This window comes from Apus apus, chromosome 1 (genome assembly GCF_020740795.1).
Source record: "Apus apus isolate bApuApu2 chromosome 1, bApuApu2.pri.cur, whole genome shotgun sequence".
Classification (NCBI taxonomy): Eukaryota; Metazoa; Chordata; class Aves; order Apodiformes; family Apodidae; genus Apus; species Apus apus.
Window position 1 is genome coordinate 206,406,682 of NC_067282.1, and position 17,237 is coordinate 206,423,918.

General features: G+C 44.7%; 1 protein-coding gene across 5 annotated transcripts in view; it reads right to left on the reverse strand.

Moving 5' to 3' along the window:
* GOLGB1 (golgin B1) overlaps positions 1-17,237 on the reverse strand; it is a 38,929-nt gene that overhangs the window by 20,218 nt on the left and 1,474 nt on the right. For 2 of the 5 annotated variants that reach the window (XM_051617893.1, XM_051617863.1), the window contains exons 2-13: positions 15,134-15,275; positions 12,717-12,813; positions 11,986-12,138; positions 11,081-11,233; positions 8,733-8,885; positions 7,511-7,633; positions 6,961-7,074; positions 5,879-6,287; positions 5,128-5,216; positions 4,450-4,549; positions 1,490-1,554; positions 608-686 (exon numbers count right to left, since the gene is read on the reverse strand). In XM_051617893.1, coding sequence (XP_051473853.1) covers positions 608-686; positions 1,490-1,554; positions 4,450-4,549; positions 5,128-5,216; positions 5,879-6,287; positions 6,961-7,074; positions 7,511-7,633; positions 8,733-8,885; positions 11,081-11,233; positions 11,986-12,138; positions 12,717-12,806 — 1,528 coding nt within the window. In that variant the 5' untranslated portion in view covers positions 12,807-12,813; positions 15,134-15,275. Of the gene's footprint in view, positions 1-607; positions 687-1,489; positions 1,555-4,449; positions 4,550-5,127; positions 5,217-5,878; positions 6,288-6,960; positions 7,075-7,510; positions 7,634-8,732; positions 8,886-11,080; positions 11,234-11,985; positions 12,139-12,716; positions 12,814-15,133; positions 15,276-17,237 lie in introns of those variants that run through there. The other 3 variants (XM_051617882.1, XM_051617872.1, XM_051617903.1) reach the window with 3 other exon arrangements.

Consider the following 17,237-nt stretch of genomic DNA (forward strand, 5'->3'; position numbering starts at 1 on the left):
TACAGGTAAAGTCAGCAGGTAAGTGGAGAGACAATATTTGGGAGTGGAGCTTCTCTAGTTTCCATCTGCATTGCACCCAGACAGCCCCAATAGCTCTGTGCCTGCAAAGCCCCCTGCAGCTGCTGCATGCTGGCACGGCCGGTGTCTGCACTAATCTCTGCAGAAGAATGAAGAGGCAAAAAGGCAACTGAACTAGGTAAGAGGTTGGAGTTTTTGTGTGTTTTGTTTTTGGGGGTTTTTTTTCAATAAACTGGAGGCAGATGGTGGTGGTGGTAATTCCAGACTCAAAAAAAAAACTTCCTAGCAGAAAGGAACCCAATTCTTGATCTTAATACTCTTCTGTATCTTACACACCAGCTTTTGCATCTACATTCTTCTTCAAGCCCTTCTCCCTTCTTTTCTTAGGAACCACTACTTTCTACTCTTCCAACATATCCTATCCATCCCACACTAGAATGTTCTCTTCTACCTCATGTGCATCTTTTCTATCTCCTGTTTGTTAGATTCTGACTTCAAAGCTCCTCTTTCCAAATCACTGTAGATTTCTCTCTGAAACTGCTGAAATTTCTACAGCTTTCTTGTCACATACCTTATTCTGTGTTCTCACCTGTAGATGAGCAGTCTGCATATGAGACTGGAGCTTCCAGAGTCTGCAAGCCTTTCACCTCAGGTCCAACATTCTTATTCTATTGGTGAAAGAAAAATACTTAGTTCTGAGCCATGATCTCAGCATTAGAAGACAGCTATCACAGATGCCTGCTGCTCTGCCAAGCTGTAAGTAAAACTGTTAGTCTCAACTTTAGACAAAACTTTGATGTATAATGGAAATAAACTAATTGATCTACTAATTGATTCATTCTGAAAAGTCCACTTGTAAGTTAACATGTATCTAATGTGAATGGCAATACTCCTGGCTAGTTCTCAACATATGTTGTCTTGGCACCATTAGTCCTACTTCTATGGGAAAAGGTATGAACCAGAGTACAGGGACTAGGAGTTAAAACTAAGTGAAGTGTCTCTAAAAAACACTACTCCCTCCTACCCCAAAAAAAGCAAGGAAAAAGCCCAATCAACAGTGGAAAGACTGAAAACAAAATTAAGTGTTCAGAATTAACATTTGCTGTAACTACCTGGATTGTAAGTACAGGGCACTAACAGACCACACAGTCATGGGGAATCTCCAGCCCCAAAGTCTAGAGCACTTTGCCTTTGCAAGCTCCAGGGACTTCCACAAGGCAGAAAATAGCGCAGATATGGTTTGGGTGGGTGAAGGACACAAGAATGCCACACAGACAGGAAAGGGAAATACCATCTGTATTCACAATACAAGTAGTATTTGGAAGCTATTTCTGTCTTTCATTATTAATCCAGTTAATAATAACCTTCCAAAGAGGATTGTTAAAAAAGGCCATAACAGCTTAGCTGTTTTAAGGCCGGTCCTTGACCTATTTTAGTTTTAGCTTATTTCAGCTGCTTAATCATTCTTTACCTGCTTTGCATTCTCTGTGACCATCACAGCTTCCTCCTGAAGAACAAGTTGCAAGTGTGGGATTTCTGAAATAGAGATGTAAAATCTGGTTTAGAGTAATGGGGATATTCTTGCAGGAGCTTTAGAGGACAGGGCACATGGCTGTTAATAACACTTATGCAGTGGAGGTATCTGACACTGTCAGTAGATAATGTGTTTTGGGAGTTTTATTAGAGGCAAACTACCAAAACAGCGTGCTGTTGTAAGTACCTTCCAGAAAAGAACAGTCGTTATACAGACTAAAATTAAAGGACAGATAATAGGGTTTCAAGAAACCTTTTTATAAAGGATGAGAAAGAGATATTGTAGCAAAATGCTTCAAATTTCATTTGGATAAAAATGAAATGAAAAGCTGTTAAAATTAGAAAGGAATAAAACACACAAAGGCCACTATCCAAGTCAGGATTGGTATAAGAATTCAGCTGCTGTTTGCCTCAGGATGTTTTTACACAGTATTTCTGTAAACTGGCATGTCAGCACCATTTATCTTAGGTATGTCACTGTATGTGATGAAAGGCATGCCCTGGGGGGCGAGGGGAGCAGGGAATATCATCGAGGCCTTCAGGCTTTTGGCCCCATCTCCCATAAAAGCTGCTCATGTACAGGCTGGACAAGCTGACATGAGGTGGACTGAACATGGGCTGAACGGCCAGCCAAGGGGGCAGGGATCAGTGTCAGGAAGTCTAGTTGGAGGCCAGTAACTCAGCCCAAGGGTGAATACAAAGTAACTACAAATATCTGTATTTCGTTCTACTAGTTCGGACTGGAGCCCTGTGAGCAGTTTTAGGCTTCACACTTAAATATGAGTGAGAAATCAGAAAGTCATAGAATAGTTCTGGTTGGAAAAGACCTTTAAGATCACCCAGTCCAACCCTTCCCCAGCCCTGCCCAGTCCCCACTGCCCCATGTCACTCAGCACCATCTCCAGGGCTTGGAAACCCCTCCAGGGATGGGGACTCCCCCCTGCCCTGGGCAGCCTGGGCCAGGCCCTGACAACCCTTGCCAGGAAGGAATTGTTCCCCAGATCCAACCTCAGCCTCCCCTGGCACAACTTGAGGCCGTTCCCTCTGGTCCTGTCGCTTGTTCCTGGGGAGCAGAGCCCGACCCCCCTGGCTCCAACCTCCTCTCAGGCAGCTGCAGAGCCAGCAGGTCTCCCCTCAGCCTCCTTTGCTGCAGGCTCAACACCCCCAGCTCCCTCAGCTGCTCCTCACAAGTTCTCCAGCCCCTTCTCCTTGAGCTCCAGCCCCTTCCCCAGCTCCGGGGCCCTTCCCTGGACACGCTCCAGCCCCTCCATGTCCTTCTTGTGCTGAGGGGCCCAGCCCTGACCCCAGGATTCCAGGTGTCCCCTCCCCAGTGCCCAGCACAGGGGGACCATCCCTGCCCTGCTCCTGCTGGCCACCCCAGTGCTGACACAAGCCAGGATGCTGGTGGCCTTGGCCACCTGGGCACACTGCTGGTTGTTGTGTCCCAAGTGCAGGTCTCAGCACTTGGCCTTGTTGAACCTCATACAACTGGCCTTGGCCCACGGATCCAGCCTGTCCAGGTCCCTCTGCAGAGCCTTCCTGCCCTCGAGCAGATCAACACTCCCACCCAGCTCAGTGTCATCTGCAAACTTACCAAGGGTGCACTCAATCCCCTCATCCATCACTGATGAAGATATTAAAAGAGAACTGTCCCCAATACTGAGCCCTGGGGAACACCAGTGGTGACTGGACACCTGCTGGACTGAACTCCCTCCACAACTGGGATGGCCCAGCCATCCAGTTTTTACCCAGCAAAGACTATGCCTGTCCAAGCCATGAGCAGTCAGTTTCTCCAGGAGATGCTGTGGGAAATGGTGTCAAGGGCTTAGCTGAAATCTAGGTAGACAACATCCACAGCCTTTCCCTCATCCACTAAGCAGGACACCTTGTCATAGAAGGAGATCAGGTTAGACAAACAGGACCTGCCTTTCATAAATCCCTCCTGACCAAGACTGATCGCCTTGTTATCCTATAATAGGAGTAACAAAACATTTAGAATGTACAGAGGAGGTCTGAAAGATGAAGATTGTTTTACAAGTTTGCATTTAATCTTTTGGTGTTTCTTTAAAAGAAATTATATTTGCTCGTGTTTAAAATATTAAAAAAGATGTCAGTAACCATATGTTCATCACACCTACTGGAAACATAATTACAATAAAAAAGCTTGTTTTGAAGCAAACATGCATGTAAACATGCATTGGAAAAGACCTTTGAAGACACATGACAGTGAAGCTCTAAAAGTCACAGCATTTTTTTAAGTGAAATTTCTTTCAATGTAGGAAGGACATGCCTTTTAAAAAAGCTGATAAAAACCTCCCAGATACATTTTGGATACATTCAATCTTATCTCAGAGCATGATATCAGATTAAAAGCTGGACTTCTGTAAAGCCTTTCATATAGTCCCTCCCAACACTCTTGCCACTGAATTACAGAGCTAAGGGTTTGATGAATGGACTGTTAGATGGATCAGGAACTGGCTGTAAGGTTGTGTGCAAAGAGTTACAGTCAACGGCTCAGTGCCCAAGTGAAAAACCAGTAATGAGTGGTGTCCTTTAAGGGTCCATACTGGAACCAATACTAAGCAAATCTTCATTCACAACACAGACGGTGGGATTGAGTGCACCCTAGCAAGCCTGCAGACAACACCAAGCTGAGTGGTGTAGTTGGTTCACTAGATGGATTTGCTTCTGTCAGTCTGTTCATTGCCTGAGATTCAAATAGCTTCTTTTCCCTTTAGAATTAAATTCTGCTTTAACCACTGAAAAAACCTGTATATTTGAAGATTTTGGCAACAAAAGCATAATGACATGTAACCATGGACATATTTATTATTTTAAAATAGGCAAAAAAAATTCTTAAATATTTTAAGAATATTAAAATAGGTAAGATAATCATACCACCTTCAGTCTTCTGTCTTTCCAAGATTTCTGTGGGTAGGAGTGAAGTCTCATTCTGATCTTCCTGATCTGTTTTTTTTTCTTGTGAAGTTGTTTCATCCTATTCAAACCATAGGACAGAGAGGAGAAATTCTGGTACGGTTTATATACACACATAACAGAATCACAGAATCTTAGGGGTTGGAAGGGATCTCTAGAGATCATCTAGTCCAACCCCCCTGCCAGAGCAGGATCACCCAGAGCACATCACACAGGAATGCATTCAGGCGGGTTTGGAATGTCTGCAGCCAAGGAGACTCCACAGCCTCTCTGGGCAGCCTGTCCCAGGGCTCTGTCACTCTCACAGGAATGAAGTTTTTTCTGATGTTTATGTGGAACCTCCTATGTTCCAGTTTGCAGCCACTGCCCCTTGTCCTATCACTGGACATCACTGAAAAATGCCTGGCTTTGATCTTCCAGTTAACCTTTTAACAAATCAATTGGCAGCTTTTAAATTATGCAAAATGACTATTTCTTCCCATGCTTCCATAGTCATAACATCTGCCCATGAGCTGAGAGAACCCATAATAGCCTTTCTCAAGCAATACATCACCAAAAAAGGAATTCCAAACATTTCATTTAGTTTCAGTTCCTTAACATATGGGAAAATTTCAGGAGACTCATGTGAAAAGATCATACCTGATTCTTCGATTCAGAGACCTGCATTACTGACTGGCATTTCTGCTCATTCTGACAGCAGATAAATTCTTCAGATTTCTGTAGTTCACCTAGTGGAGAGAAAAAGGGGAATTAAAGTGTTATTGCCTTCTTTGCTGAACTATATCCAGTTTACACATGTGCACAACAGTATATCAGATCACTTATCTCTCAGTCATTGCTTCAGTTTTAGGCTGTAAAGGAGCTGGAAGAAAATTAATTTGAAATAATAGCTTGTGGCAAGATGGATGTTATTAGCTCTGTTACAAGCATATAGAGAAAATGGCCCAGTTTGCTTTCCTTGGTTGTTTTACTTATAATTTCAGTAGAAATTCAGCCTCTAAAAATCGTGGCACATGTAAAAAGATAAGTTGATGGAAAAAAAATCCAATAAATTATTAATATTAATTAAAAAAATATATCTGGCTCAAGAAATCCATAAGCCTCAAAAGATAATAGGCTAGGACAGTACACAGGGAAAGCACCATATATGCTGCCCTGGTCTTATGCTCCTCCTCTTGCAGCTGGCTTTGGTCACTGCCAGAGACAGGAAAGAGGGATCCCACTGAGAGACCTTTAGTTTGACCTTTAGAGCAACCGCTCCTGTGTTCCTGTGCAACTAGGAATCATTACACCAAGACTTCTTTATGAGTTCTTATAAAAACAAAGCCTACAACCCAATGATCCTTAGGCTCTGGAGAATCTGCTTCAGCAAAGTGCTCTGCTTGCTCACCCTGTAGCTCCTGTGCTGTAGCACTGTTCTCAGCAGACACCAACAGCCGGTCAACATCCCGCTTCAGCTGGTCGTTCTCAGCTACAAGGGCAGCGTGCCTAGACTGCAGCTCTTGCTCAGACACCTTAAGACAACTGATCTGCAGGTCCTTCTCTTCCACCTCCAGCCTTTTTTCCTGCTCCAGGTCTTTATACTTTATCTCTAATTCAGCTTGTGCTCTTCTTGCCTCTTCCAGCTGTTCGGAGAGACACTGCACCTCCTCCTGCATGCGATGGGAGGACAGCTTCCTCTCAGCTAGTTCCAGCTCCATCTTCTCTCTGACATTCTGACACTCTCGTCTCTCTGCATCTAGCACATCCTTCAGAGTGCTTAGATCCACTTCCATCTTCTGGCACTGAACTAGGAGTGTCTGTAAAAGGATATGGAAATGAACTTAACTCTCAACTAGTTCACTACATTTCCAAAGCGAAGCACAGAAATTGTGTTTTAAAATTGCCTTTAAATAATTTTCAAATATCTAATAGCAGAAAGGAGAGACTGCATACCAGACCCTGCCTCAACGGTGCATGTATATGTAGCCATAAACACAGAGTCAATCTCATTCTTTGCATGCTGCAAAATGACTGAGAGCCAATACCACTCCAGAAGCTACATCTAGCAATGTACTAGCAAGTTCTCAGAAGACACACCAAAGTGCTCTGATCTGCCTGGACACTGCAGTCCAGAAACTGTCTAACTACAGCAGTGCTGTGCCAGGCACTTCTGTCTTAGGTGAAGCATGGTGTGCTTGACAGCTTTGCATATATCAGTCAGCAGTGTGGAGCATGAATAGATTTTGTCCCTGTCCACCTGCCTAGAGCCTGGGTCACTAGAGATGGCTGCTGCAGCATCCCTACTCGTTGTTTGGCCGTACCTACTATAAGCTGTGCATACATATCTGCAGCTCCAAAGCCTGACCTAAGGGAGCCTCCCATGCTCATTTCATGCTGGAAACCTGATGCCAGAAATAAGCTCCTGAGCTACTGACAAAGCCCCCATCCAGCACGTACACAAGAGTACAGTGACAAGCAAAGCAAAGGTACCTGGTTCTGCTGTTCAGCAGCACATAGCTCCTGCTGCAGCAATTCCACCACCTGAGTTTGTCCCAGTAGAGCTGCCTCCCGCTCCTCCAGCTTCCTCTGAAGTGTGCACATGTTCTGCAAGAGAGATAGTGCTACATGAGCACCTGGGAGGCTCAGATAAGAAGGCCAGGGATTTCCTGGCTCCATCCATACACCAGGTTTTTGTAACAATTACTTTAATAGCGTGAATAACTTCATTTTTGTTGACACTTATTCTGGAGCCCTGGTGCAGTAGGAATTGCTCACCATTGTTTCACAAATAGGGAATTGGAGCACAATAATTTAATACTTCTTTTTACCTGTTCTTTCTTTTCAACCAATAGCAAATCACCAGATTTAAGATAGGACTCTAAAAGTCCAAACTAGCATCCCAAGAACCCCAGACAATCAAATCACATTTCTCCTCAACCCTTCTGAGTTACTTTGATGAGAACTCCTCTCTCAGGGTGTCTTCAGACTGGCAAAATTGCTTTTCCTTTCTTCTCCCATGAGATTATGTCCTCAAACATACCTGTTGCATCTCTACTTCCAGATCTGACTTGGTTACTATCTTGAGCAATTCAGTTTGGTGCTGTTGGACCTGCTCTTCTAGGAGAGCTTCCTTCTCCTGAATCACTTCCTGCAGGGAGCTCAGCTGAAAACATGATCCACAACATTAAAAAAGTCAAAAAGGTTATGAGCTTGACAGACACACAGGCTTGCTTTTAACATGCACCAGCACATTACGTATGTGGTGAGGCCTTCAGCTTGATAATCCTCTATTTCACCTTGGTCAAATGGTATTTTATCCTACTAATAAATACATATTAATGGATATTTCAGATCCCAGAAAAAACATAGAATTTCATCTACAAATAGATGAGAGCCTTGGTCACAGCATATGTGTGTGTCTGTATCTCCAAGGGTAAGACCAGAGGGGTTGACTACTGAAGGGAGCAGGGAAGCCCTGGTCAGGCGTGGTGGTGGTGCGTGTGCACACTAGTGTGTGTGTGTGTGCACGCGCGCACTAGTGTGTGTATTTGACTAAAGTCAGCATGGGGAGGAAGGCTATGAGAGGAACCAGGGGGGTCCCAGCCAGCTCTGTGCACATGTGTGAGCAGCTGGAGTGAAGCTGTGGGCCCTGGGGTTTTTCATCTCCACATGCCAGCAACTGGGGACATCCAGGGCCAGTTACCGGGCAGACTGAGTGTCTAAGCTCAGCTGTCTGATTTCTGTGTCTGGTCATCTGTACACATACACAGGAGTTATACACATGCCTGTGGGAACACAACACAGTCATGCTACTGGCTGGACTGGTGGTCATGGAGCTTTGACAATCTTGCCTCTGTCAGGCTGCTGGGTTTAGCCATATGCCCCAGCAGCAGCAAGTCCTCAGGAACAACTCTATCAAATTGTCCAGTGACAAGAAATGTAAGAATGGTTCAAAGCTGCATCAGGGAAGGTTCAGACTTGGCATCAGTAAATATTTCTTTACCAAGGGGGCACACACTTGAAGAGGCCTCCTGGAGAGGTGGTTGATGCCCCAAGCCTGTCAGTGTTTCAGAGGCATTTGGACAATGCCCTTGACAACACACTGTAACTCTTGGTCAGCCATGAGGTGCCCAGGTAGTTGGACTAGATGATCACTGGAGGTCACTTCCAGCTGAACTGTCCTACCATGCTAGTGTAAGTGCTGGTGGGGGGAAACACAGACACATGCACATACACTGATGAATAGAAAAACTTTTCTGTACCTGTGTGGCATACTTGATTTCAGCATCTTTGAGATTCACTTTGGCTAGAGCCAGTTGTTCCTTCAGATCCTGAACAGTCTCCTCTCGCTCCCTGAGCTGCTCTCTTAGTGCTTTGGCTTCCTCTCTGTGCCCTTCACTTGTATTTTGGTTACTCTGACATGACAAGAGGAAAGAAGTGGGAAAAAAAGAAACAGAATAAACTGATCAGTTATTAAAAAAATAAATTAGAATGCTACTGCACTCTTAACTCCTAACCAGATGCTTATTTCTACTACATTTTTTAATGTCTTCACATTTTCTTTGTTTCTTCAAATGAAGTTCTCCTCATTAAGTAACCATTTTCCCTATTTCTCTGTAGATATGCACATGATGTTTTTAATTTGGAAGTGTCAAATCCCTTTAGAACAGCTAACTATCTAGACTTACCAAATAAACTAAGGTATATCATATTATCAAATAAATTATAATACATGATCTACGATATTACCACCTTGGTTTGTCAGGCTTTTTAATTTCCCAGGTTTCTCTAATACCAGAAATCAAACATTTTTTAATTAGCAATAGAAGAATATTCTCCACATGACAAAGGGGCAGGCATTAAACATTCCAGACTACAGAAAATGCCCATGGAAATCTCTTCAGACTAAAGGGATTTCCAGCAATTAGTGTATTAGAAATAAGCAAAGACAACATGCAAATAATCATCAATTCTACTCTGCTTTGAGGTACTAGAAGAGTCTGTTTACAAGCATGAAGTTTAAATTCAGACACTTCACATAAAACAGGTGCTGAGGCCAGGTCTCCTCAGACATACCACCTCCCTACACCTGCTCTCTCCCCTTGCCTCTCACAGGCACCCTGCACAGCAGCCTGTTCCCCCACATCACCGTGGTACCCCTGCTGAACACAGGCCTGTGCTGGGTCCAGCCCATCAACCCTGTCACTAAGGAGAAAAATTCTCCACTCCCAATGATTCAAGCACTTAGTGCTGGGGATTTTTGTCTGAATACATACAAATTGTACCTCTTTCCTTTTCCTTGTTACAGATATTGGATCAAAGACCATCAATAACACAAGGAGTCTACAGATTATTTGTCCTTTAAACCCATTCTGAAAAATTTAGGAAGGCTTTTAGAAGGATTTATAAGCCAGTGTAATAAGAGTAAGTAAGAAGCTACTGTTCCTGAAAAAGTGAGTCACCTACAGATAAGGTCTCTAGAAGCAGGTAGAACAGACAGACAAGGAAAGCTTTAATTGCACTTACAGCCTAGAAGTAGAACGGGGGAAAAAAGACACAACAGCAGTGCAGGGAGCTTTAAGAAGCCATGGATAGAAATGATTTATAAGTCTGGGGCAAAGCAGTTGCTAGGGGGCAAAGACAGGTGAATTAGTTTGCTTACTTGGGATTAGCTTTCAGGATTGATATTTACAGTCGGATTTGGAAAAGCTTCTGGTAAAGTCCTTGCACAGTGGCCACCACATGGAGTGCCACAATTAAGGACATGAGCACAGCCACAAAATTCCCAGAGCTGGAGCTTTCAAATATCATATTTTCCAAAATTTAGAAATTCTTGTATCTGAACATAATTTGTGATTATCCACTTTAAAAGTTTAAGAGGAGCCTCAATTTTTCTGTATGTAGATACCAACTACTTAATAGAAACATCTAAGTTGATATTTTCATTCTCCTGAAAATGAGGTACTCTGTTAAAAGCCAAGAAAGTAATAGTACCAATTAGGTATTTTAAGTAAGTCTTCCCATGGAGCCTCCACCATGGAGAGGAAAAAAAGCCCTTTGCTATATTTACCCCTCATGATTTCCAAAAGGAACCACTAATGTTCAACACCTCAGCCCAACATGCAACCCTAACCTTAATTTTTCATCTTCAAATGACAGGGTATCTGTACAGGAAATATCACCACTACTCAAGACAGCATCTACCTAGGGAAAGTTACTGCCTTTCAATTTTAATTACCTCTTACCTCCTTGTTGTTGTATTTCAGCCAACCTTCCCGCTCCTTTCCTGTACTCACATGACAAATAACATTTTGAAACTCACAGCTCAGACAGACATGGGATTTCTGCAGGAAAGAACTTGGCTACAACAGATTACTGAGGGTCTGCACAGTGAAACTGGCCCATGCTCTGGAGATCAGGCTGTGCGCTCCAAGGGCATCTGCAGCACAAGAAAGCTGGACAGACCAGCCTCCTCTAGCAGAGACATCCCTGCTGTCAGTGCCTGGCTAACAAGAGCAACAGGACCTGCTCACTCACTGGGACCTACACTGCAGGGTGGCACCAGTTATCAGTAGAGGCTAACATCTTTTAGCAGCCCTGTTCTCCCAACCTTGGGGTACACTTGCTCTTCTGATGAGGTCTGTGCAGGCAATGGTGATCCCTTCTCTGTCAGCTCCTCAATGCGTTTGTTCAGAGCGGCCAGCCTGGCTTTGGCCTGAAGTTTCAGCTTCATCAGCTTGGCATCTGCAGCCTCTCGCTCTTCCTGTGAAAGGAGGACACAAAGCAATGGCACTTGAACTGCCAGTGCTACCACCCTGAAAGCAGCACTTCGAAATGTTACTTCATTTGTCAGTCTGCTGCTCTTTGTCCAAAGCTGCCTCCCCAATAACAGTGCTAATTAAAACACATGCAGGAAACAAATCCACTCAAACACTATACACAGATAATAGCTCCTGCTCTAGGACTTCCTTGTCAAAGAAGAGTACTCAGGGCACTTAACAGTTACTACAAACTCAGTTTGCCTTCCTCTACTGTACCTAGTCCCTCAACACTGTCTCAGGAAACTGCACTTCTGCTGGGGTCATGCCCCAGGGTATACGAGACTGGCCCGCCGGGTGAATGCAGCACAGCCTCCTCTTTGTCTCAAACACTCTGAAGTGGGAAAAGAAAAGCCTCACACAAAAAGTATTTATTAGAGCCACCAGGGATCTGCACAGGCCTTGAGGAGCTCCAAGACAAAATGCTATGTAACTTGGATGTAACTTATCTACTCCAGAAGGAATTACCCCTAAGCCAAATGAACAGAAACTGTCCTACGTCTCTTGGTCCATTCTCCTGGGCTCCATGGGTCCATGCCCCAGGGTCCATTCTCTGGATTCCTGTAATTGTCTGGAATTGATGTATTGAGTAGTGCAGGTATCTCAAATATTCAAAAGAAACCAGAGACTGGCTTGCACAGGAAGATGAAGCAGCATTTTACTCTTGCTCCCAGGTCCCCAGTGAAAGGAATGATACCTGGAGTATAGTTTCTTTTTGCTGGAGCAGGGCATCCTTTTCTCGGACCAAATCCTTCAGCTGAACAACTAGTTTTTCTGTTTGGGCCAGACGTTCCAATAGCTCCTCGGGTACCTCCTCCATGCTTTCTGCTTTTGGCTCTAAAGCTTGTGCCTGAAACAATGAAACAAGTGCTCCTGAGGAAAGAAGTCTCAACAGACTGCAGCACAGCCTCCACTCTGCTCCTCGCAAGCATTTCGTGCAGCCTATGCAGTAAGGTGAACCCAGGAGGAACGCTCAGGATACCCGTGAACAAATACACAAGACGAGCAGCTTTGCTGAACACACCACCAGCAAATCTGAAACAAGTGACCCTGGAGAGACTGCCTCTCACACACTATCCCCTGCCTCAAGTACCAAAGCACAACATACACATCAAGCCTTCCACCATCACCCAAACATGCAGAGCTCCCCTTTCTGCTACACAGAATCATTAGTACTCTTAAAAGTCTTTCTTCACTTGAGTTATAGTTTGTTTTCTAGGATCATCTTGAGATGTGGAAACTAAGGAGATTATGGTCTACCCCACAATAAGTGCTGACTTAAGAGGTCAGGAACATGGGAGAAGCAGAGTGAAGGACAGCTCAGTCTAGTGAATGAAGCAGGGAAGTTCTCACTGTAGTCAAGTGATTTGCACTCCCCAAAGTAACTCTCAATAAGATCTGAAAGTCTTCAGGTAACACTGTACTTACAGCAATAGAGGGTTCAGAAACTGCATCTCCATCATCACCTGACAGCTCCTGTAGAACAGTGCTTGCTAAACCTGACAACCGGCTCAGCATCTCCAGCCTAAAACAAAACAGAGTCAATCAAGTTACAAAGGCAAACCTGCCAAGAAGAATGAGCATATGTTGATGCTGATCTGTAACGTGACCGAGGTGATCAGGCATACAGGGGATCACTCTCCACTGCCAGGAGAGAAAAACCAAAGTAAAACCCCAGCATTATCATGCTAATGAAAGCAGCCAGACTCTCTGAATATAAAAGCAGAGGATGTGCTCGTAGGACACAGTAAGATACCTTCACCCTTCTATATGTATGACTGAAAAATACATTTTTATATGAGATTTCAAGTCACCCTCATAGTTCATTCCTGATCTTTCTTAAAAGTGACATTACAGAACCATGATCTGTTCCGCTTACTCAAAAGGTGAGTAAGTGATTCTTAAAATAAGTCACTTCTTCACAGGCCAAACATTCCCTGTAAATACATAAAAGCTTTTTGTTAGTAAGTAGTGGGAATGGTGAACTCAGTCCAGACATTTTATAAGCAGAACAAGTGTCACATTAGAGAGATATTGAGACCTTTGCATGTCACATACGTGACAAGACAGGGCCTTGACATAGGGGAATAGTCTGGAGAGGGCATATATTCCTGAGCTGTTGCTTAGCATACCTTCTTTCCTTTCCTAGAAATTCAGGAGCCAAAATGATCCAGCAAGTGGAGGAGAAGAATTAGAAAAATGCAGCAGTACCAGCCAGCAAGACATAATTTACCATTTTGGAGAGAGCAGCAGATTAAGTTCTCCATTATTAACCCAGACAATAGGACACAATTCACTTCAATAAGTTCATCAAATTCTAATGGGCAGTTAACAATCTGAGCTGCCCATCACAAGGATCTCAACAGGTGAGAGAAACAGATGGATAGAAACATCATGAAGTTCAGAAAAGGCAAATCCAGAGCCTTACACCTGGGATGGAACAAACATATGCAGCAGTACAGGCTGGGGAACCACTGGCTATAAAACTGTGTTGCAGAAGGCAATCCAGGGATGCTGGCAGATAAGCTCAACATGAGTCCATGGTGTGCTCTCACAGCAGAGGTGGTCAGCTCCACATGAAGTTGCGTGAGCAAGACTGCAGCCAGCAGGTTGAGGGAACCAATTATTCCTTTCTATTCAGCACTTGAAGTACACCGTCCACTTTCAAGCTCCCTGATACACAAAAATATCAGGGACAAACTGAAGCAAGTACAGCAGAAAGCCCCCAGGATGACTGTGGGTTGGATGACAAGACACACCCAGAGGCAATGAACGCTGGAGTTGTCCAGCCTTGAAAACAGCAGGTGAGGAGAGGGATGTAATTGTTGTCCTCCCTAGAACCACCTATGAGGTAGCAACACACAGAGCCAGACGCTTCTTACAAGGAGCACAGCAGATGGATAAGAGACAGGAGACACAAGCTGCAGCACAAGAAATTTCAATCAGAAAACAAAGATTAAAAAATTTAAAAATAAATGCATAGGGAAGATGCTAAAAAAATACTGGAACAGGCTCACAGCAGCCTGATCTAACCCTGAAGTTTGCCGGGCTAGGAGAGGAGGGCAAGACCAAATGACCTCCCAAGAGTTCACCAGAGAGGGTAGTGATAGGACAAGGGGTAATGGTTTTAAACTGAAAGAGGGGACATTTAGGTTAGATATTAGGAAAAAATTCTTCACCATGAGGGTAGTAAGGTGCTGGAACAGGTTGCCCAGAGAAGCTGTGACTGCCCCCTCCCTGGAGGTGCTCAAGGCCGGGCTGGAAGGGGCTTGGAGCAACCTGGTCTAGTGGGAGGTGTCCCTGCTCATGACAAGGAGGTTGGAACCTAATGATCTTTAAGGTCCCTTCCAGCCTTAACCACTTTGTGATTCAATAAGATCCCTTAAGATCTAAATAATTCTAGTATTCCATGAAGAAAGGTCATGTGACACTTGACGCATCTCTTAACAGAAAAGCTGTACTTCTGTCCATACCTGTAAATGACAAAATAATTTGTACAAATGTAAAAGAAGCTCCAACAGTGCAAGCTGAACCCAGACAAACTCACATTAGTCATAAGATTAAGTTTACGTTACAACAATCATCTCAATCAAATGGAATATTTAGCTAGAAGTAGGCTTCTAAAGCTGGCTACAATGATCCACTCCTTCCTGACCTCCTTAATGTTAGTAACTAAATCTTTGCTCCTGGATTACCACCTAAAGTGTGGAAATATTGACAGAGAACAGTAGAGCATTGTTTTCCTGCAGCAGTCACACCTTCTAACCACCTGGTTCTGCAGAACTGGAAAATGTCACAAAACATGTTAGAGTATTGGTAGCAGAAAAGGGCATGTGAACACCAACCTTTTTATGCACCAGGTAGTTCATAAGTCTGCTTATTCAGCAGTAAAGAGGTTTCCAAGGCAAAGCAGTCATACACAGCTCCTTCCTGCCATTCCTTTTTCTCTCTTGGGTACAGACAAGTTACATGAAACAAGACTCTTGACTGAGAGAGGAAAGAGGAAAAAAAAAAAAGGACAATAATTTATTCAACAATAGAGTTACATCCATTCTTCAACTCACGCAGTACACTTTGGGATTCATAGAATCCCAGACTGCTATGGGTTGCAAGGGATCTTAAAGCTCACCCAGTTCCATCCTCTGCCATGGGCAGGGACACCTCCCATTATCCAGGTTGCTCCAAGTCCCATCCAACCTGCCCTTCAACACTGCCAGGGATGGGGCAGCTAAAATTTCCCTGGGCAACTTGGGCCAGAGTCAGTCACTTGCAACAAGCATAAAAAGTAAAAGCTCTTCCCTGTACAGAAAACAGGTTTTCTCCTGTACTTGCAGAAACATGCCCTAGTCTCTCATGTTGTGTGGCATGAGCTTAGTCTCTTCAGTCAAGTTATCCACAGGACAGCAATGTGCCCTCATGGCCAAGAGAGCCAATAGTATCTTGGGATGTGTTAAGAGCAGTGTGGCCTCCTGTGGTTCTCCTCCCCCTCTGCTCTGCCCTCGTAAGACCACATCTGGAGCATTGTGTCCAGTTCTGGGCTCCCCAGCTCAAGAGAGACAGGGAGATGCTGGAAAGAGTCCAATGGAGGCTATGAGGATGATTAAGGGACTAGAATATCTGTCATACAAGGAAAGGCTGAGAGACCTGGGGCTGTTTAGTCTTGAGAAGAGGGGACCTTATTAATGTCTACAAATATTTGAAGGGTGGATGTCAAGAATGGGCCAGTCTCTTTTCAGTGGTGCCCTGTGATAGGATGAAGGGAAACAGCACCAAGTAACAACACAGGAAGTTCCACCTCAACATGAGGAAAAACTTTACTGTGAGGTTTACAGAGCACTGGAACAAGCTGCCCAGAGAGGTTGTGGAGTCTCCTTCTCTGGAGACTTTCAAGACCCGTCTGGATGCCTTTCTGTGTGATGTGCTCTGGGTGTTCCTGCTGCAGCAGGGGGGTTGGACTAGATGATCTTCAGAGGTCCCTTCAAACCCCTATGATTCTATGATTAACCTGCTGCTGAACACAGGCTAAGATGCTCTGCTGGGCTTGGCTCACAGCTGACTTTCTCAAATGGTAAACAGAAGAACCAAGGCACCTGTTTGCACAGGCATGGAATCTACAAGCCTGAACTCACTTTTGAATCATATCTTCAAGTGAGCTAAATATGGCAAGGGATGTGAAAGGGACTAAAAAGTGCTTCCACAAATTATATAAGCAGCAAAAGGAAGCCCAGGGAAAACATGGATCCACTGCTAAATTTGGCAGGGAGGATCACAGAAAAGGCTGAGGTCCTCACTGCCTTTTATCCCTACGTTTTTAATGGCAAAAACACCTGCAGGAATCCCAGTCAACTGGCACCTGATGGGATCTCTGGAGCAAAGATGACCTTAGGTGGAAGAGGACCAGGCTAGAAGCACCAACCGGCCACACACAGGTTCATGGGACCTGGCAGGATGCAGGCAGAAGTGCAGGGGCTGCTGGCTGGTACCACAGCTGATGCACCCCCAGCAGCTTTGCAGCTGCCCCAAAACTGAAAGGAGGAGCTGACACCCCATCAGAGGGTGTGCTGCCATCCAGGAGGGACCTGGACAGGCTGGGGAAATGGGCCAACGGGAGCCTCAGCAAGTTCAACAAAGGCAAAGTCCTGCACCTGGGGAAATACAGCCCCAGGCACCAGTACAGGCTGGAGGCAGTCAGCTGGACAGCAGCGCTGCAGAGGAGGACCTGGGGGTCACGGGGACAAAAAGCTGGCCATGAACCATCAGTTCACCCTCATGGCAAAGGCCATACATCCTGGGCTGCATTTGGAGCATTGCCAGGAGGAAGGTGATCCTTTCTCTCTACCCTGCACTGGTGAGGCCACATCTGGAGTACTGTGTACAGCTCTGGGCTCCCCAGAACAAGAAAGATGTGAACTTTTTGGAGCCAGTTTGGTAAAGGACAACACAGAAGAG